Source organism: Ascaphus truei, chromosome 4 (genome assembly GCF_040206685.1).
Source record: "Ascaphus truei isolate aAscTru1 chromosome 4, aAscTru1.hap1, whole genome shotgun sequence".
Classification (NCBI taxonomy): domain Eukaryota; kingdom Metazoa; phylum Chordata; class Amphibia; order Anura; family Ascaphidae; genus Ascaphus; species Ascaphus truei.
Genome location: NC_134486.1, coordinates 305,958,725 through 305,981,773, shown reverse-complemented (window position 1 = coordinate 305,981,773; position 23,049 = coordinate 305,958,725). Strand labels below are relative to the sequence as shown.

Here is a 23,049-nt window from a genome sequence, read left to right as displayed (position 1 = left end):
AGAAGAAATGTTAAATCCTTGTTAGGGTGCACTCCACAATAAATTAAGCTAGTAGTGTGTAAGTGATCAATCACTACATACAAAGTAACTAAAATAATAACAATTGCTTTTGCTCAAGTATAGTCTTAAATTGATCAATTATTTGAACTGTGCTAAAATTGGTATATTACCCATAAGCATAGCGGTAGATGGTCAGAGAATTGCTTTGAGGGATACAATATAACTTTTAACAATGGTCCCTTAAAATAACAGCTACACTGTACAGAGAGAGGCTAAATGTATACAGATCTTAGCCAGGCTAGGAAGGGGTTGATTATAATTTACACATATGATATTGAATAGATGTATGGATGGGGATAGACCAATACTGTAGCTAATTAATATCTGGCACTTGGAATTATATTGTGCTGCTATTAAGTGTAAATGCTCCTAACACACATACAACTTAATCTACAAACATACATATAACGTAAATGACAAAAAATAATCTAATGTTGAACTAAATGATAAAATACTGCAGTGAGCAACATGTGATTAAAAATAGCTATGAGAGCTGAGAGATTTTAAGGGAGGGCTAGTTTAGTTAGGTATAGAAGGGAATATTTAAACCACAAGTACACAGTATACATCAGAGTTCTGATAACCCAAAAGTGTATAGATACTGTATACGCCCCTATAGTTCTATAGGGAAACCTGGATGTTAAATGGAAAGATTGCTTTATAATAGTGGCTAATGCACCAAACTTTTGATAAAGAAATGTAACAAGCATCCAACTCAAGGTTCCACAAGTGTATCTTTAAAATGACTGTCCCATTAGCACCTAATGTCTACCAGGAAGAAGCCTAGTGTGATTCTGGTATAAGTAAAATAAGAGAGAGGGAATAAATTGAACAATAGGTAGCTGGGCATCTTGATAACCTACAATTCATTACTGGAATGGAACCGCTGCATCAGGTAACTCTGCAGAAGCTCAGGGAAGATAGATGCTGCCTCGAAAAGCACCTGCTCTCAGCCCTCCGCCAGTTGCATTATCAGTGGTGACGTCTGCCTTTGCTGTGAATCTGGCACGCATTGTTCCACCTACACTGGCTGCATAGGGGTTTGCAGATGCAAACAAGCTTTAATAGTGGTGCTTGTCCTGACAACGGGTTGCTAAAGAGACTGAGTGGTGTTTGCTTAGACATTCCATAAAACTGAGCTATACTGAAATAAATGTAAATAGGGAATGTTGATTCATTCAATATATTTTGTCGCTATCAGCCTTTGAGGTGTTGGCCAAAGAATATAACTAAAAACCTTCACTTATGAAAGGAAAAACAGATAAGTATTTAGACTTTTCCTCTTTTGTTATATTAATTGAGGTCACAATATCAGTAGCATTTCTTTTTGACACAAATACATATGAGGTACTGGGTTTGGGTTCTGTGCTTACAGGTGCTGTATGTCTTTGGAAATGATAGTCACCACCTAAAAAGTACAGATGCCTCTGTGGCCGTTAAAGTTTTTTAGGGCTGGAACACAGCCATGCTGGTCATACAAAAAGTATGTGTGCTAGGTAGCATTCCACAACCAAATCCGTATGATATGGTGCATGGGAACAAAGGGTAACCTCTAACCCCCAAGCAAGTCAGTAATATATACAGGGGTCCCCAGCACACAATAAAGGAATAAAGACAAAATCTTTCAACAAGCGGATCAATGTATTGAATGTAAAAGCAGCTACAAAATCAGCCCTGGCATAGGGTCTGGAGAGTACACCTTGTGAGAAAAACAGTACAGAGGGAGAGGAGGGGAAGAAGGGGAACAAGGGGGATGAAGCACAAAAAAAACAACAAAAGGAAGGTGAACAACGTACAATACACGGAAAGTTTATGGCGATTAAAATGCAGGGGGCGACGTTTCGGAGCCAAATGCCCCTTAATCATACCCGTTCCCACAGACTGAAAACAGCCTATGGTACTTCCCTAGTTTACACACCGTCAACCTACTACCTCTCACCTAATGAATAAGGATAAATAATGAACTGATAAATCAAAATAGTTGGTCTGTCTATTAGCAATAAATCTATCCTATAGGTACATGAACATCAATAGTGCAAAAAAATAGCTAGGCATATAGACTGTCTAAACAGATTAACAATAGTGCACAAATCTGTGAGACAAACAGTAAAACCTCACAAGTGACAAGGCATATATGTACAGATTAATAATACTGCAAGATCCTGTGCTCAATAGCACCTAACTAATCACTTAAAGCATGGCAAAAAAATGTTTTGCACAGTAAATTGAATAAGCGTGAGGATGAACAAGAGACAGTGATTAGGACACAGGGACAACTGCCAAGTCAAAAAGAATGTTAGCAATACGAATCCTCTGCTGTGGTGTGACGTCTGTGGCTCTCGTGGGATAGTCTGCAGTCATCAATCATACAGAATCAGCTGGTTATGTCATGTGGACCTTTTAAAAATGGCGGTCATACCGGTACCCAATGCCCCATGCCAGGGCCTGTAACTTGGTAATCAGGGTGTCCCTGATCTGAACCACTTTGATTTCAGTCTCCGGGACCCCCTGATTCCCTAGTTATAGATCCTGGTATGGGGCTTTGGGTGCCGGTACCGCCACCATTTTTAAAGCGTCCGAGTGAAATAACCAGGGGATTTAAATACCAGGGCCTGTAACTCGGGAAGCAGGGGATCTCTGAGGCTGAAATCGAAATGGTTCAGCTCAGGAGACCCCCTGCTCCCACACACTATTAATAAAAATTACATTAAAGCAGATAGCCGCTATTGTAATGAATTTTTAAATTGTTTAAATTTGTTTTTTAATACTAGTGTAGATGATCAGGGGGTCTCCAGAGCAGAACTGCATTGATTTGAAATCCGGGGACCCCCTGCTTCCCGAGATACAGGCCCTGTTATAGGGTGCCAATATCTCTTATGCATTTAAATGTCCCGCGTCACATAACCATGGGAATCCAAAGTATAGGAGATACCATCACTCCATAACGGGGCCTGTATCTCAGGAAGCAGGGGGACCCCGGACCTGAAACCAATGCGGTTCTGCTCCTGAGACCCCCTGCTCATCTACACTATTATTATAATTGTAATGAAAAAATAAAAAAATCCCGGGTAAGGCCTTTTCGGAGGGCAGATCCTACCCACCCTGGGGCCTCTATACCCAACCGTTATCCATTGATTGGCACAGTGGTACATCATACCCTTATAATATGGGCAAGAAAAGCCACTATAGCAGTCAATGGCCAACCTATAAAAATAATCATCAAGCATAAAAATACACTACAATTAAAGAAATAAACAAGCACCTAAACACCACGAGAATAAAAGAACTAGAAACCTAAACTATGTATCAATAAAATTAATCTAACACCAAAAAAGCAAAAGAATACAAATAATGTTATCCCAAAATATTAGAATACAATTAAATAAACATCTAGCCAACAAAACAATTAAAGAAATTATACCGCTAACCAACAAAACAATTAAAGAAATAAAATGGCTAACCAATCCAAAAATGTAATAAAAACAAGACATCCAAATAAATAACAATTTAGTCAAAACAATAAACATAAATAGAAAAAAAAACAATCAAATTAAAACAAGTATCTGCCAAAAAATGCATTGTCTGGCACTGTATTTATATGTACCGTAAATGGGCACAGAGTAATACATTAGCAGTAAATGGGCAATGAAAACATTGAAAAAAAAAATAATAATAAAAAAAAAAAGCTGAAAAAAGACAATTACATACTGTACAGGTGCGCCAACGAGTATTCTAACACTTGCCTTAAACTTGCCATGGAAAATCTGGGTTTATCACCAACAAGACCCAGGTACATGCTGGGTACATGCTGCAGCATTTCACACATTTCTGCAGAGACTAATGGCCCATTGGATTAACACAGCAGGGGTTCCTGGCAGTCTCATTCAGTTTGAATGGGACTGCCAGGGACACCCGCTGTTAATCCGATGGGCCATTAGTCTGTCTGCAGAAATGTGTGAAATGTTGCCGCATGTACCCAGCATGTACCTGGGTCTTTTTGGTGATTGCCCCTGATTTGTTTTAGAATAATAATCGGCACTACAGTACATTTAGTATTTGTCTTACTTTTAGAAGTCTTCACCCTCTGAATTTCCGGCATATCAGGAAAATTTCGAGCCGCGACGTCATCTACCACAACACATCTCAATCCTCTGCTAAGATAAGCATCAGGTAAAAAAAATCTTCTTTCTTTCATCATATATCACATGGTACAGGAACCAAAGGGATTGTCTTCAATTCCATTGGCTCTTTGAAGGTAAAACTCCATACTCCTTCCCAGAGTGTCTCTCTGAAAGAAGATCTGGTTCTCTGATCAGCAGCACCCCTTTATATAGCCCTCTGTGGCTATCCTTTACATGGGAGGGGGCTGCTGGACAATCAGAGCATTGATTAAGTTTGTGCCACAACAGCCAGATCAGGGGCGTGCTAAGGCACTCAAGGCCTTTCACTGGGTTGAAGTCTCAGGGTCTGTGCACCAGATCTGATCAGCAGCCTTCCACCTCCCCCCAAGAGTCCCAACACCTTGCTGTCCCTTATCCCATCAATTCTATAGAAAGCTTCAACTAAGTGGATTGCATTCTCCATAGAAATGACCGTAACAATGAAATATCTAATTTGCTTTCTTACAGGGCTGACACCCAAAGCACATTTACAGAAGAATGTTGATTCACTAAACTGTGGGATAACAAATACAGACTTCGAAATACATTCTTACAGACATGGAAATACATTTACACATTCCCTGTTCTTCCCCAGATGTTAAATACATTGGTCGAAATAAGCCTTACAAAGGTAGCAAAGTTACATTGATTTAGGGGTAGCTAGCTGGGCTTCATAACAGTTTTGTGATGCCAGCAACCCCTACCATCACACAGCCAATACAGCAGGCTGCCAGTTATCAAAATGTCCACAGCAGCCAGGTAAGGGCAGGTTCCAGCCAAAGCCTGGACTGGAACCCATACAAGGGGTAAGTAGATGTTTTATTTACTTTATTTATGCTGGCTGGCTAAAGTTTTATTTAGAATGGGCAAATGAGCTATTATCCATCTCTGGATAAAAGTAATTTGGCCCATAACTGTACGGTATGTGTTGGAGTGGGGGGAGGTTGTTTGGGGTAGAGGAGTTGGGTAGTAGGGTTGTTGTGTTTTTAATGTTTTATTGTGAGTGGCGAGGATAGGCAAAGTTGGCATTTGACCATTGGTTGATGTTAATACCTAGGAGACACCCAGGAGACGGGCAGGAGCCAAACCGGTTTTGTAAGAGAGGGGATACTCTCAGATTATCCACTGCCTGATACCAGCTGGGCTCCGGTAAGCGGGCATTTCAGCTAGCTGAAGGATATTAGGGACTTCTCACATTGTATGATTTTAGTTGTACTGAACAACAAATTATTATATTAAATGTGTTTTATTACTTTTCAGTCCATTGTGTTTCTCAGCATATGTTAGTTTTAGTGTCTGTTAGTGGTGTTATTTGTGTTTATGATATACTGTATTACACTATGTTTGTTTTTGATTCTTTTTTTGTCTGCATGATCTGACCACCAACAAGAGGAGGGCTCTAGTGAACATCTACCCCCATCAGGCTGCTATATATCCTTTTTTTGGTGATCCCATATTTCTTATCTCCTGGGGCCCAGCGCCATTGATATAACATATTTTGCACCTTTACCCACCCGATACCCACTGTGACAGAAACCAGGGGATGGTAATAAATTCCATATATAGGGCTCCCAGGATACTGAACAGTTTCTATCCTGTTTGGCCTGGGAGTGCAGCCTCATAATACATGCACTCCATCCCACAGTTTGGCAAGTGCTGGAACTGAGGGATGAGGGATCCAAACCAGAGTTTGTCTGCTGCCTGATTTCTGTCACCTGTCATGCTAATTAGAAATCAGGTATTTAAGACTGATTTCCTGGTTCTTCTTCCCTCTCCCCAAGAGCCTGGAGACAGGAAGGCTGCTGGAAGCAGAGAGGGGAAAAGCCTCTCCCCAAACAGGTTAAATGATTCTGTTCCTTTTTGTCTAAAACTGCAAAGTACCTTGTTTTGTTGTTGGAAGTGGAAAAGCCACTTCAACCCTGAGTCAGGGAAAACCTAAGTTAAGTTATTGCTCAGGTGAGCAGCTTTTTGTTTTGCTGTGTTTCTGTAGTATGCACTGTGGAAGTCTCAGTGCCTGGGACTGAATAAACCAGGCATAGCCTGTTTAAAGGAACAGCACGTGACGTCTCATCATTTAACCTACCCTAAAAGACAGTGTTCTAACTGTCCCGGACAGACGGCAGAGCCCCGGAGTAAGCCGTTTGTCACACCACAATAAACACGGCACTGGTAGTTAACCCCTTCATTGCCTTGGCGGTTAGCAATGGGTTATCAAGGCTACTAGAATAGGCCCCTAAGACTTGTACTCCAAACTTGTGCTTGATTAAGTATAGCATTGCAGGTGTATTCTTTAGCTTGGTACCTATCTCCTTGCCTATACATTAAATTACTACCTATTTCCTTGCATATATTATTTTATGAAGAGGGGCAAAGCAAATATAAGTATCAGTGTGACCAATCGTTCAATCTTTATTTTTCCTAAATCTTTCTTCAATAAATCTGATGTGATTGTCATGGCCATTGATGATGTACTGTACGGCAGGCCTGCACAACATACTCCTGATGAAGTCGTAACAACGGCGAAACATGTAGAGTGTTTCAGCCCATACCGAAGAGGAAGAACAACTGAGGTCCACCCCTGTCATCAGATCCGGAAGTTCGCTTAACAACCGGAAGTGACGCAACGGGAGTGCCTGGCGTGGACGCGAGAGTATTGCGGTGGAGCAGAGGATAATGAGGAACTCAAAAGGATCGCGACCAGATGAGCACCCACTACCTATAATATCATACTGCCTACCTCGATCATATGAAGTGTAAGCCTGCATTTTTTAAAACCCTTTTAATACTAAATACCATCTGCACTATATGGTCTCTTTTCTTCTTTTTTTCTCCTTGGAGGTTGGGGGCTGGTGGCTGCTCTATACACAGGGAACATCCACCCCTTAAGTTGGATGACTGCATGAATTTGACTGCTTTATTGTGAGTAGTCATTTTTAAGCTTTGTTTGCACAAATTTATTCACAACAGTATTACACTATGTAGTGTTTCTTTATTTCATAACTACGAGACAAGCTCTCCTGATTTGTTGGAGGATCACCTGGTGCAAGACGAGTGGAACAGTCTTTATCAAGGTTTGCAGTTTGTTTCTAAGTTTCTTAATTTTTTCTTTAGATCACTTGATTGTTATTATCACACTGCTTTATTATTTACACATATTTGGTTGAATTGTATATTGTCACACTTAGGGTGTGTTTAGAGCGCTATTGTTAGTTTTTTTCACATTGATGATGTACGGCAGGCATGCACAACATACGGCCCGCACCCTGAGCGGCCCGCAACGGCCCCCTCCAACACCCCCCCTTCCTTGGTAGGGAAGGGAGCGCGCTGCAGCAGTAGTGTGACTGTGCACTCTCCCTCCCTCCCGTGCTCCAGCTGTAGTGTGACTGGGCGCTCTCACCCCCCCTCTCCTCCCACTCAGCCTGCTCCAGCAGGGTGATGCGCTCTAGCAGTGTAGCGTGACCCTGAACTTCCGGGGTCTGCTGCTAGAGCGCGCTTCCCTCATGCTTCACCCTGCCGACGCCACCTCTGCTGCCGACGCCACCATCAGGTAAGCATGGGAGGGGTTAGTTCATTCATGCGGGTGACTGCAGAAATGGGCTGGGGGGACTGCAGAAATGGGCTGGGAGGGCTGCTGAAATGGGCTGGGGGGGCTGCTGAAATGGGCTTGGGGGTCTGCTGAAATGGGCTGATGGGGGCTGCTGAAATGGGCTGGGGGGCTGCTGAAATGGGCTGGGGGGGGCTGCTGAAATGGGATGGGGGGCTGCTGAAATGGGCTGGGGGTTCTGCTGAAATGGGCTGTGGGGCTGCTGAAATGGGCTGGGGGGCTGCTGAAATGGGCTGGAGGGCTGCTGAAATGGGCTGGGGGGGCTGCTGAAATGGGCTGGGGGGGGCTGCTGAAATGGGCTGGGGGGGGCTGCTGAAATGGGCTGGGGGGCTGCTGAAATGGGCTGGGGAGGCTGCTGAAATGGGCTGGGGGGCTGCTGAAATGGTCTGGGGGGGCTGCTGAAATGGGCGGGGGGGCTGCTGAAATGGGCGGGGGGCTGCTGAAATGGGCTGGGGGAGATGATGCAGGGGGGCTGCTGAAAGGGGCTGGGGGGGGCTTCAAGTAAACATCGTAAATAAATGTATTATTTTGAATAATAAATGCTGTTTTACCCGTGCGGCCCGAATCTGTTTTCCTTGGAGCATTTCGGCCCTTCTCCCTTTACAAGTTGTGCAGGCCTGATGTACGGTATACATATCCTCTTTTTGATGTACTTACATCTCGCCTGAAAAAGTGGTCCTTCTGCACCCGAAATGTTGTACTGTATTCTTCCACATTTTTAACCTACTACATGGTTCTATGGGCCTCATGCAGTAAGCGTCGATTATGTGAAATCGGCAATCTTACCGATTAGTCATGTTATTGGCGTTTTTTCCTCTCCGTATGCAGTAAGTGCCGAATACATTCAAAATCAACCCGAAAACAAATCCGCCCACTCTCACGATGATTAGCCGATCACACACAGGTGTATCGGCGTGCGTGGCGGGGTGCTGTTAGGTTGCCCAATCACAAATCTTGCTGAATCAGGCGAAACAAGCATGTTTTGGATTGCGCGCCATATTTAAAGGCAACGTGTACTGCTAATCATTCTCTGTGTTGTTGGGAGTGAGAGAGAGAGAGACGCACAGAGCTGGCTGTTTGAAGATTTGCATATTGACTGAGAGACTTGTTGTGTATTGGGTGAGCTTTGTCCATTGTTGTTTTGTTTACATCTTTGTCTTGTTTTATATGTGGAAGTGTTTCGTGTGATTGCCTGTACATTTCTTGTCTGTTTTTTGTGAGTGCTGGAAGTATGCCCGCAAAGCGTGGGAAGAGTGATGCTGGTGGGAGTGGGAGTGCTACTCGTGGGAGTACGCGTCGGAGTGAACGTACTGTTCAGGGGAGTGATGTTGCTGAGAGTGAGAGTGGTGTTGCAGGGAGTGGGAGTGCTGGTGCTGCGAGTGGTGTTGCTGGGAGTGGGAGTGCTGTTGCTGGGAGTGGGAGTGCTGTTGCTGGGAGTGGGAGTGCTGTTGCTGGGAGTGGGAGTGCTGTTGCTGGGAGTGGGAGTGCTGTGGCTGGGAGTGGGAGTGCTGGTGCTGGGAGTGGGAGTGCTGTTGCTGGGAGTGGGAGTGCTGGTGCTAGGAGTGCTGGTGCTAGGAGTGTGAGTGCTGGTGCTAGGAGTGTGAGTGCTGGTGCTAGGAGTGTGAGTGCTGGTGCTAGGAGTGGGAGTGCTGGTGCTGGGAGTGCTGCTGGTGGCGCAGTTGCTGATGGGGTGGATGGTGGTGGCGTGCTTGCTGGTGGGCAGCTTTTGGAGGCTCTTCCATTGGAAGAAGGAGAGTCCAGTCAGCACCAGCCAAGCTCTGACCCTAAACCTGCTCGGAAGAAACGTGTGGAGAAGCCACGTAATCCTCGCTTCAATGACCAGGAAAATACAGCTCTTGTCACTGGCATTCTGGAGCACTATGACAGTATATATGGACATTTACTAGGTAAGTGTACATTTACATTTATTATTCAAATATATGTGATCCTAGGTCATCTGAGTTTTGTTCATATGCAAATATGGCTTCACAATATCTTTCTATGTTAATTAGTCTGGAAACACAGCTTTTTAGCATGCCTTACAAGGACAACTAAACACAGGCGGTCAATTTGCCATAACTGCATACAATATGAATGCAACCTTGCTTACATGTATAGGTTTAGTAGTGAATGCTCATGTGCTTCACATATTACACATAAAACAGCATGTTTGCTATCTCTTGGAACAGCTAGCAGTGTAGGAAACTGGTGCTTATATTATTATTCATTTACCTCATATATTTTATATGTTTTTCAAGGGCGGACAAGTTCAGCAAGCAGAAAAGAAATGTGGGACACAATAGTCATTGGTGTCAATGCGTGTGGGAATCATGTGAGGGACAAGCGGAATTGTCACAAGAGATTTGATGATATTAGGTCCAAATTGAAAAAGAAAATACAACACCAACGCGTGCATGCTACTGGCACTGGAGGTGGGCCCACACCACAACGTCTCATATTAAGTCCATTGGAGGAGCTGCTTCGGGCAAAATTACTTCCCGTCGTCGTGGAAGGCTTACCTGGTGACCGTGATATAGGAATTTACCCCTCACAATTTCCACCAGGTGAGAAATATTACTGTACTAGGCGTGTCGTTGCTTACAGTTATTTTGCATAGTTACACTGCTTTTTATACTGTCTTCACAATATAAGCATACCTGCATCTATATATGTATATGTCTGATTCTGTATATATATATATATCTAAATAGACATATATGTTGTAGTCCTACTAAAAGCAGTAACTAATATAGCACGTGCCATTGCGTGCTCATTTACATGTGAATTCCCAAAATGCATTGCTGCAGTGGAAGCAATTGATGGTGGGCGAAGATGGGGAACAACAGGGTAGTACACATGTGTAACACATGTTAATCAGAAATTATTACTAGCTACAGGTACAGAACAGAAATATGTAGAATATTATTGTGTATTTATTTATTTTACTCCGACAAACATGACATTACTGCCTATTTTAAGCATGCATCAAATATATTGCATGCAACGGCCTACAAACATCACTTGCACTAACACATCTATAGTTGTTTATGAAAAGGTCCATTTTTGCTTTAAGTCATATACAGACAGCATAATGAGGCACACGTATCATATTTTATGTCATTGTTTTCATAACTTCAAAACTGCACACGACTATTTAGCTCATCTACCATTGTGTTAAAGCAGCTGCAATTAATATCTCATCACAGCATACACTTCAACAGAGGGGGTGGGGTTCAGCACACACACTAATTACAGCCTCATTTTAGGGGCAACTTAGTTCACACCATTTTCACCTGTTTCAAGTAATTGAAAGGTGTGGCTCATTAGGCTTTTTGGGGAAGGGAAAACCGTTCTTACAACCTCACTAGCACAACTGAAGTTAATCACACTCATTTGAAAGCTTCACTTTAGCTACTAAATGCCCCAACAACTCATTACTTATCAAACCGTACGTCACACATTAGTTCACTCATATCTATAGTTGAACTACTATCAACGACACATTATCACACACTGCATGTCTTGTCTTGTTTAGTCACAGCCACATTCATGTGTGCCACATCTTATATTAATGTACCACACATATCCTCTACCAAAAACAACACTTTTTGCAATATGACCACCTTCATGATAACCATTGTGAATGGTCATCTCATGATAGTTATGTACATTATGATACTGATATCACTACACAACATATGATTTTTATGGACAAATTTAATGTATTTTTCCTCACGCATTACTGCAGAACCATAGTATGTTGTATGTTAGGGAACTCAAAAGTTCTAAGTACACAGGCATGTACATTGTTATTACAACTATTTATGTTCACTTTCACACACACATTTTGGGTTAAGGAAATGATGCTGTTAGATACTCATAAATACAGAACATACAATAACTGTTTGTTCAATATTTACACATGTAAATGTAAAACTTATGTTATTGTTATATATAGTTGCCCCTGAAGGACATGTGTCACCTGAGACTGAACAAGTGTCTTCACCTGGGTCAGCCAGCTCAACACACCTAGAAGGTGAGTGTATCAGTTGGTGGCCATATAATATGTGCTCTTCTATATGTTATGTTGTCATGTTCATTATTTGTTTTGCACATCTTCTTTAAATAGGATTACTTAGTGTCAGTGAAAATGAAGTGTAAGGCAACTTGTATTGTGTTAGTGATGTTAACTATCATGTAGGAGTTTTGAGTTTACAGCAAGTTTTCATTCACTCATATTTCATACTGAGTCCAAACATTATTCTTAAGTCAAGGTAGTTTTTAATGTGAGGTTATAAAACGTATGGAAACATGTTAGTTGTTACTTATGACACAGTACAATTACATAGTAACACAGCAGAGATTAACATGACATTTAATAATTTGTACATTTATTTGTAGAACATGATGAAGAGGATTATGATGATGATGATGATGATGACGCCACCGCCATACACACACAAATAGAAGCAAGTGACCATGAAGACGTTCCAATTGAAACTGTTTTACCGGCAAATCGTCCAGCAAATACGACATACGATGCAATTGTAGCTTCTGAGGGAAAAATTGTGGAAGCAGAAAATCGTCGCCATTCTGACTTCATGACAGTGCTGGAAAGGATGATTGCACTGCAGGAAGAAACAGTTTCACAATTGGCACATCTCCACAGAGTCTTCATTGAAGTGCCGAAACAGTTGCAAAAAATCAACACCTCATTCGAAGCATTAGTTGTTCAGCAAACACAAGCTAATTACTGGAGAATGACTAATGTACCACAATTCAACACCTCCCAGCCAGGATCTGTTCATGCAGGTCAGTTTTCACCACATTCATCTGATATTCATTCACCAGGCCCAAATGTTACCGGTCAAGTAGCAGAGATTGCTGTGCAGGTTCCTGACGACATACTACCACTGCCATCTGTACAAAATCAGCAGCTGACACCTACAAAGGAGCCCACAAAAACAAAATACAAGCAGTTACTACTGACCAGTTTTTGGTCAAAAACAACAAAAGACACACATGAAACAGACCAACCATCACTTGTGCAGTGTCTACCAACTTGCTCACAGTCACTACCCAAAAGCCCTGTAGGTGAATCACTGCCCAAAAGCCCTGTAGGTGAATCACTGCCCAAAAGCCCTGTAGGTGAATCACTGCCCAAAAGCCCTGTAGGTGAATCACTGGCCACAAGCCCTGTAGGTGAGTCACTGGCCACAAGCCCCGTAGGTGAACAGTCACTGCCCAAAAGCCCTGTAGGTGAGTCACTGCCCACAAGCCCTGCCCGTGAAGTGCCAGAGGCCACTCAAAGTGGCTCTGCTGTGCCTAAAGTTGGTGGCAAAAGAAAAAGGAAAATTCAAGAGACAACAAGCAGGCCTGTTACTCGCTCGCAAAAGGAACAAAAAAAATAAATGTTATAATTCAGAAAATATGTCTTTGGCCTTGTTTTGTTGACTTCACATTATCTAATTACTATTGTATGTATGCTGAAGACTGTGTTGTTTCCAAACTTTCAAGTATGTTCTTGTACACGTGAAGTTTTGGAAATGTTAACACTCAATTAATGAATAGTGTTATAAATATTTATGTATTAATCGTCTGTTCAGTAATGGTCCACCTGGAACCAGTTGCAAAGTTTAGAGAAGCTGCCATTGACTTTGCAGCAAAACATTGCATTTGGGTGTGTTAATTGATGTAAGAATTGCATATGCATATTAGTCACATGCATTTATAAAAACACCTAAGTAACTGCAAACATCTTTCTTGTACGTGTACAGCAGGATTATGTGTAAATTATTACTTACCTTTGCCTTGCTTGGGCATTCTAATTTTGTCCTTTAATCATTTGTGTGTTCTTGTTTCAATAACATCTCAGAATGTATACAAATATATATACACACACACTGAGTGTGTGTGTATATATACACACACACTGAGTGTGTGTGTGTGTGTGTGTGTGTGTGTGTGTGTGTGTGTGTGTGTGTGTGTGTGTGTGTGTGTATGTATATATATATATATATATATATATATATATATATAGTACTATATAAACTGGTATACATGTATTTTACAAACTAATACACTTCATGCTTCCTTGTGAAAGCACACTATTTTAATAATACAGGCATAATGTTTGAGAAATATCCTAAGTATGAGACTCTAACAGTATTGTGCTTAAACAAATGTTTATTACTTCATTCAATCATGTTTCTCACCATTTAAATAGGTTTCATACAAGGTATACTTACTGCCATCAATGTTGTGTGTACTCCTGCAATATTAAAATAAATAAAATATAATATATAAATATATATATTTTTATAAGAGAGATATATTTAGATATATATATATATACACACGTATTTAAACTCATGCAGACAGGGAGTTAACCAGACTTTCACATACACACAGAAATGTAAGCGGGGAAAAAACATTTCTTTTTGCAGGTGTGTGTTTGTACTGATATGCCTGGCTAAGAAATATTTTCACACAGTGGTCTTTGTTAGTTTTCAAAAAAACACTATGTGAACGCATTCAAATTCTAGGGATGTTTTTCACAAACGAGATAAAAGAAGGAGAAATGTTTCTCCCACAGTCCCATATCACAAACCACAACTGTTAACCCAATTAGACAAACAAATCCAATTGGCGTTTGAAATAAGGAGTCAAAGTAGTTAGTTTTGTTGACCTTGACAAGGAAAAACAGGAGTTTGTTAGCCATTCAGCACATTCATTTTGATGAGCAAATAACACAGACCTGCACACAGCTTTTGTGCTACTCAGACATGGCTGATGAATTCGTTAACAATATTAATCCCCTTTTAGGGTATAAGTACATGATCTGTGAAGCCATCTTGAACAGTCGCGGACAGAAAGCAAGCACACGCCAAATCGATGATTTCATTCGAGCAAAATATCCTTATTACCAAGACCGTAAGCATGCACGGAATTTTAATTCCTCAATAAGATTCACTTTATCAAGTAATGACTTTTTTGAACGTGACCAGGATAAGCTACAACACACCTATGGTTTCTGGAAGATTGCCCCGGAAAAACAATTTCTCCTGAAAGACGGCACTTATATTGTCGTGAAAGGCATATTTATTCCTAATGGCAATAGCAATGTATCCGCTACTACTGATCCGTTTGAATCGATACGTGCTGCAATATCTGCAGCCTCCATTCCTGAAACCCACATTGTACAAGAACAAAAGTACTATGATTATGTACCAAGCCTTTCAGCTGAAAATGCATTGGAATGGGAACCCGAAGAAATGAACCTACCTCCCGACCAATTATTTGAAGAAAGCAGTGGCGATTCCTATGAGCGCATCCTGGAGGAGATATGTGTCATACTGGATTCAGCGGTTGGGTCAAGCGTGGATGAAAATGCCTTGCTGGAGCGACCAGTTGCAGCCAGGCGAAGAGTTAATTCTAGAAGAATGGTAAATATAACAATCGTTATGCGTTGACTCTGCGTTTAAATTTTTTGTAACCACCATTTTCACTTTCAATGCGTGGATACAGCGTAACATTGCAGACTGCATAACATGTAGCGATCACAAACAAATTGTTTCCTAATACAATATAGTAGAACCTGAAAGAGTAGTACACATTGCTGACGGTATACATATACGTACTTTCCTATCCCTTTAAACATATTAGCAACATTTTTCCATAACTCTAACACATACCTGTTTTGTTATCATGCAACATCTACAACATTGAAAACCGGGTCCACCACGTATGACGTGGGACCCTTGTCATGGGCCAAGGCGTCCTTAAAAAGGATTACGGATGTAAGTCCCGCCCCCAAGCGACGTGCGCGCCTCAAAGCCTATTGGCTGTCATGTTTTGTTATAGTAACGGTAACTGCAGTGTGTGATGCGTGCGGCTCAGTGTTTGTAGGCGTACCCTGGGCGTTAGCCGAATGTTAATTGAGTGGGAGGAGTGTTAGCGTGCGTTTCACGCTGGCTTAACATGACGTCACACGTATTGCATTTGCGCATTGTGTTATCGGCCGTCCTTTCTGTCCAAACACGTCTGGTTTAAAAGAATACAGATGTACTCGTTTAGAATGATTTTAGTTTCATCTTCATTGTATTTGAAATAAAGATGTGATGTTTACTGGTATTTTCTACATGTATTGAACGCACAACGTTCGCTTTGTTTTGCGCATGCGCTAACAGTTAGTGGAGCCAAGCGTGAAGTGCGTGCGCACACTAAGATGTGCGCGCACATTTTTCAGTATACAGGCAACGTTCACTTCATATACATAGTTATGGCTGCTACAAATGATAATAAAAATTACATACTGATGTACACTTGTAGTTGTAACATATAAATGAGTGACGTGTGTATGTACACAATCATATAGAGCTGTGTAACGCGTTGTCACGGATACATATATAGTAAGGTGCCATCTTTGACCATCATGTGTTTGCTGTATTTCAGAGATGTCGGGGAAGATACAATCGGATCAATGTATGATTTCAGAAGAGTCTACCTTTATATGAGATGATTGTGAGGAGGAGCCACCGACTACAATACTACATATGGAACTAATTTTATATTGCTTGCAGCGCTTATTAACAAACAATTAAAAAAGTGATACCCTTATGCCTATATTGCATAAGCACTTAATTAACATAATGATGTTGCAAAATAGTGCCTCTTGAATTTTTCTTGAGTGTTCTTTAATGACTACTAACATTTTATGACATGGTGTGTTTTTTATATAACAACCATTCCCACTCTGCTAACACATTTGTGTATTCTATTGTGTAATGGAACGTATGACTGTCGAAACTATGTAACAATAATAATAATAATAATATGAGCATGTTCATGTATAGGGCTGCTAGTTGTACGCAGCGATTTACAGACACATGTTTCAGCCTGAGGTCCCTGGCCCGTGGAACGTACAAATGTTTTTTTGCCGCATGAGGCACAGGGAGATAAAGTGACTTGGCCAAGGTCACAAGGAGCCCACACCGGGAATTGAACCAGACTCCCCTGCTTCAAACTATCAGTGCCAGTGTGTGTCTTTACTCACTGAGCCACTCCTTCTCCCAATGTAAAGGACACTTACAACCAAGTAGCCATTTATATTTAAAATCTCTTGTTACATGGGTATGTAGATAAAATGGTTTGGGACTGTAGCAAATAATGTTACTGGCCAGATGTTATGGTCCCCTCCAATGCATGATGTTCTGAATATGACATCACCATCATGTTATGAAGTACGTTTCTGTGTATATTTCATTAACCTAACTAACTATAGTTTACGGTGTTTATTAATCGTTTAAAAATACATAGTATAGTCAATATGATGATATAAGCTACCATAATAAAGCTGGTGTTATCATTTGTCGGTGTTATACATGGATCCTACACCAATTGATAGAGACACAAACAGTTGTCTTAAAAAGTGTGTCTATGCTAGTGATGAATGTGCTCCCGTAAGTAAACAAATAAGTACAGTTATCCCCTTTTCTCCAAACACCTCTATATTACATTAATGGAAATTATAAGGAAAAATACATAAAATGTGATGAAATGTGAGTAATCATTTTGTAATACAATGCACATGAAACCTCAAGAGTAGCTAAATGCATATACATGATACAGAAAGTACATATATGTAACATTTGTGTTTAAACCAATATGTTGTGTTTTTAGTTCAAATAATTATAGGAAGATTGAGGTAGCCACATCTTATGAGAGATGTCAGCAAATATACATACCATGATCAGTCATACTGGAGATATACCTATAATGCAAAGGAACAATATATAAATTGCAAACATTGACATGCCATCTTCAGTACCGTAAACAACACATCAAAGTGTGTATTTGGTGTTAAATGTGCAACACCATGTATATTTAATGACATTCAAAATGTAAATGAGCCTGGTGTACACATCATATGGATGTACATGTTACACTGCACCAATAACATTGTATGTAAGCATACTAGAAGCATGAATGAGTATGGGCATAATATGTGTATTGTGTTAGCATAAGGAACAACACAATGCTAAAATATTAGTGCTTTGTTACCCCAGTTGTATTCACATACACACAACTAAAGTACAATTGAAGAGGGATTATATAACCTGTGCAACAATAACATACCGGTGCCACATCCCTTTGTGCACACAGCAGAGAAAAGAAAGGTGTGCAACCCATATTCATCTGTGTCCTAACAGAAGGTTATATAAAAAAAAATTATTGTTAAGATAACATAATGTAAGTATAAAAGTAGAACTTGGAACATATCTGTTTTTACTTACAAGAAAAAAATGAATTGATGAGATTCTGGCGTGTCTGGCCACCACTGGCTGTTTGTTCATTTTCAGCAGCTACATGGGTGGGATGCTCGTCTACCAAAGGCTCAGCTAGGTCTGATTGTACATTGTGCCTGAGTGCAACATTGTGCAAAATGCAACAGGCAAGGATAATATCAGAGACTTTTTGAGGCTTGTATAGAAGAGCCCCACCAGTTCTGTCCAGACACCTAAATCTGGTCTTGAGTAGGCCAAATGTCCTCTCTATAACAGATCTTGTAGATATATGGGCTGCATTGTACCTCTCCTCTGCTTCAGTTTGAGGGTTTAGCACCGGAGTCAAGAGCCACGGCCTAATTCCGTATCCTGAGTCACCTATAATGAATGGAGCACACATAAGCTTACATTAGTGATCAAATTCTACAATGCCAACATTCCTAAATAAAAATGTGTTTTGTGTTATAACATGTAAATCTGTACTCACCCAGCAGCCAACCATATTCAAAATGTCCCTCTTCGAACGCATGGAAGACTGAAGAGTTCCTCAGGATAGAGGAATCGTGACTGGAACCAGGGAATTTGGGTACCACATGCATTATCCTCATCGTGGCATCACATACCACCTGTACATTGAGTGAATGGTAGTGCTTCCGATTGCGGTACACATGCTCACTCTGACTAGGTGCAATCAAAGCAACATGTGTGCAATCGATTGCACCCAGCACACATGGTATCCCTGCTATATTATAAAAGCCAGTCCTGACTTCCAGCCACTCTGTCGCCTCTGTAGGAAAATGAATATAATTCCTAGCGCGTCTATTGAGTGCATAGAGAAACTGGGTCAAGGCCCGCGAGAATGTAGATTGCGAGACCCCGCCCACTATGCCCACAGTTGTCTGGTATGACGCGGAAGCAAGATAATGTAATGAGCACAGCATTTTAACAAGCCCAGGGACTGCACGACCTCTGGCTGTGAAAAAATCTAAATCTCCCCTTATCTCCTGATAAAGAGCTAAGATTGCTGCTGAACTCAAACGATAGCGACTTACAATCTCCTCCTCACTCATCCCATCTAACAGGGTTCTCTCCCTGTACAGACGCGGACGAGGCACAACTTGTCTCCTCTGTCTTCTCCTCTGATCTCCTGTCCCTCGGCCTGTCCCTCTCCCTGTCCCTGTCGTATCCGCGTCACTGTCCCTGTCACTGTCCCTCGGTGTGTCCCTCCCTTGCCCTATATGATTGTCTTCATCATCAAGCATGTCATAGAAAAGAATGTTCCTCCGTCTCCTAAACAATCTCAACATTTTGAAATGAGTAGCTGTGAATGAGCAGGTAATGGGCGTCCTTTAAATAGGTATAATGATGTCAGGTGACATAGTAAAATGCAAGGTTTTACATGAACATAATAAAGTACTTGTGTGGCAAGCTGTGTGCAGTTGTTGTGTGTATTCTGCAGGGAATGATGATATTTGCCAATGATGTGACGTGATGCTTTGTAGAAACATTGCTTGCAAATAAATAGTTGCATGTGCAATGCATGTAAAACTTGTGAACGCAAGAGTCAGTCATGTAATGAGACAAAAAGGCTGAGATTGATGTGGGAAAAGTTTTGTGTAACATGTGTAATTAGCCATGTTATTGTGACATGTTGCCAACAATGAATAGTCGTGTGCATATGCATGCATTTCTGTAAGGAGGATAGTTGGTATAGAATGAGTTTACAAGGTGTCCCAATGCTGAATTACTGTACATGTGTGTATAAGTTAGGTTGAAGTGCTTGTAATGCTACGGTTACAATGTAAACATGCAATGTGATTGAGCGTCCAATAAGTGACGTCATGAAAATAGGGAGGACCAAACGTAGATGTAAACATGAGAATTTAGATGTACATGAAGGTTTAAAGATGCGTGACACATTACAAGCATTGTGTAATGTAAAGGAACATGAATATACGGTGTATGTGTGACATGTGTGACATGTGTAACATCATGTAAACAATTGTCGATCAATGCAGTAAAATGTGTGCTATGATGTGAGGTTCTCCTTTAAGAGTTGAGTATAGTATTTTCCCTTGCCACATCATCACATGATGAGTAATGTGACCCGCAAATGCTGCAAACATGTAAAAGTATAATGTTATGCAAATAATACACGTCAGCCGTGACACAATGCAGGGAATGCCCCCCACACTGTAATGCAAATGACGTTTGTATTGTGAGCAATGAAACGTAAACAGTACTATACTGTTATACGTCCCCGCTCCATTGACTCCATTGATGTACAGAAGATTTTTTTTTTCTAAGTGCCGTTCCGGCAGCCTTAGCGATCGTTCTCCCGTCCAAACTGCCAACTTTAGTTGGCGGGAGAAATCGGCCATAACATCTCAATTTCGTAGTGCCGATCAGCCCCGATAAGCTGTTTTTTTTTGTTGAATCCAGCCGATTTAAAAAAGTGGCGATCTGTGGCGAAAACAGGCTTATCGGCAGCCGACTGGCCATAACAAAATAATCGGCTCCGAAACCTGGCGAAATCAAGCACTTATCGGCGCTTACTGAATCTCAAACCCAATTTTGGCTATAAAATGGTGATAATTCCCTTATCAACGCTTACTGCATGAGGCCCTATGTTTCATAAATGTATTTATACAGAAGTAGCACATGTTATTGTTATATAAAATAATTCTAATGTGGATGAAAGTACTGTGTCATGATTTCTTTCAAGGCAAAGGCAGAAATAAATATTAATCAGCGTGCATGGCATTTTCCTATGATGCCTTCAGTCTTCAAACAGTTCTTACGTTAGTTTGAAATGAAGGAAATTAATTGAGTAATAATTTCAGTGTCAAAGATTCAGAACTTTTTTCAAGGTGGGTTTGATACAGAGTCAAAAGTGAACTTATTGCTTTTCCAAATGTTATTATTTTGTTAGTTGCATTTTATCCTTTCCTAGATATTCATTGTGGTTAAACTACTGTATAAGATACTGCTGTCTTCTCTCTTATTAATAGGGGAAATCCATAAGAATATTAGTTTTATAAATAATGTGGGACAATTTCTTCACATACTGTAGGTATATAGTTATACACAAAGTTGAGTGATCCACATTGTAATAGTAAGGATTACCTTTTAAAGAAGTAGGTTATGTTGTGGGGATTTATGTTGGTATCTTTAATAACAATAATGAAGTCCATACTATTTAAAAAAAAAAATCTTAAAAACATTACATTTGGTGTTGGAGCTTAGAAATTCAGGTATCATATTTAATTTCCTTGTATAACACTTGCTCTTTAAAAAGTCATTTAATTATTCGTATAGCTGCTAATACCATACACAAATATAACATGTTTGGGATTTTAGCAATATCAACAGCTTTTTTGTCAACTCTTTGCCATATGTATATCAACTATTTTTCTATAACTAAATTTGCCTAACCTTTTTGAGCTTTCTTCCTCTCTAACTACAAGTTTCAAATTTTAGGCAACCATTTTGTTGTTTTGCAAGGACATTCACAAACATGCTCTCATTTGTAAGCCACATATAAGAAAGTAAAATAGGGACATGATGATCTTTTAGAAGACGGTAATGACCCATCGGGTTTAACACAGCGGGGGTCCCTGTGTCTGAATGGGATTCGCGCTGTGTGAATTCTACCGGCTGCACCTGTCTATAAGATACGTGCAGTAATTATGAGACTGAATCAGTAACTCTCTCTGTACGCATCTAACAGGCGATCGCGAGAGCTTTTATTTTATTTCAATAACACAGTATTGAAGCTTCGTGTCTCTGGAGCTGAACCACCTTAATTTCAGCCTCGAGGACACCTGCTTCCCAAGCTAAAAGCCATGGTATGGGTTGCCAATATTTCCTTGCATTGTTTAAGTGTCCCGGTGAAATGGCCCGTGATGCAGTCAAATTTAAATATGGCGGAGATACCGGTACCCCATACCGGAGCATGTAACTTGGGAAGAAGGGGTCCCTGAGGCTGAAATTAATGCAGTTCAACACCAGAGACCCCAAGCTTCAATACTGTGTTATTACAATAAAATAAAAGCCATGTGATCGCCTGTTAGAGGCATGCAGATAGAGTGACTTATTCATTCTCATTCTTACTGCGCACCTCTTATAGACAGGTGCAGCCCAGTAGGATTCTCACAACTTGAGTCCCATTCAGATGCAGGGACCCCTGTTGTGTTAATACCGATGGGCAAATAGTCTGGCCGCTGGGATTCCGCGAGCACAGATGAATATAAAATGTGCCTGTAGTGGATTTAGTGAGGCGAGTGCGACCGACCATAACGCTTCATCTGTAGTGCTTCTTAAAAAGATTAATAATGTGTTTGCTGTTATGAAAAATAACTGTATGGCTACAGATACAATGCAACGTTATTCTTTGCTCACAGTTTTATATTATGGTTCTTCATTTATAGTATGCATTTACTGTATTAAACAACACACTTGAGTAGTTGAGATATGCTTTTCCATTCATCTTTAAATGAAGCAGATGGTTGTGTCATTGACTCCATTGAATATGCAGTCATAAAAGCATGGCACTTTGTTCATCAAATTACATAATTAAGACAAAGTTAAGCTAAATTATTCATACCAGAAGCAATTTCATCAATAGATCTGTGGATCACACAAGTTCATTAATACAGTAAATATTTGTACTAATGAGGAATTAGTTTCATGATAATTTAAATTTAGAAGTCAACAAACTGATGGACGTACCACAGAGCATCCCTGTCTCAAAAGTGGTATGCACCTATATGATCAACAGCATTACATTAACACCACTTAGAGGAACATTTGTGCAAACATAACTTTTCCGGAAGGTTGTTTGTGTAATAAATCCTGTACACCAGTAGAAAGAGTCTGCTAAATGATTTTCAACTTTTTTTAATCTTTGATTGGATATGGACACATATGATATGCTAGT

The 23,049-nt window shown here is 40.6% G+C and overlaps 1 protein-coding gene across 1 annotated transcript; it reads left to right on the top strand.

Annotated features, from left to right (window-relative positions):
- Positions 1-10,088: 10,088 nt before the first annotated feature.
- Positions 10,089-13,235, top strand: LOC142492394 (uncharacterized). The gene is made up of 3 exons (XM_075595039.1): positions 10,089-10,388; positions 11,783-11,860; positions 12,226-13,235. The coding sequence occupies exons 1-3, from the start codon at positions 10,112-10,114 to the stop codon at positions 13,233-13,235; spliced, it is 1,365 nt and encodes a 454-aa protein (XP_075451154.1). The 5' UTR covers positions 10,089-10,111.
- The last annotated feature ends 9,814 nt before the right edge of the window (positions 13,236-23,049 follow it).

What these genes read in the sequence shown, in the direction of transcription:
- LOC142492394 (XM_075595039.1), top strand. Translation starts at nt 10,112, where the DNA reads ATGTGGGACACAATAGTCATTGGTGTCAATGCGTGTGGGAATCATGTG. An exon ending in CCCCTCACAATTTCCACCAG is followed by an intron (nt 10,389 to 11,782) that starts GTGAGAAATATT and finishes TGTTATATATAG; the next exon opens with TTGCCCCTGAAGGACATGTG. An exon ending in CAGCTCAACACACCTAGAAG is followed by an intron (nt 11,861 to 12,225) that starts GTGAGTGTATCA and finishes ATTTATTTGTAG; the next exon opens with AACATGATGAAGAGGATTAT.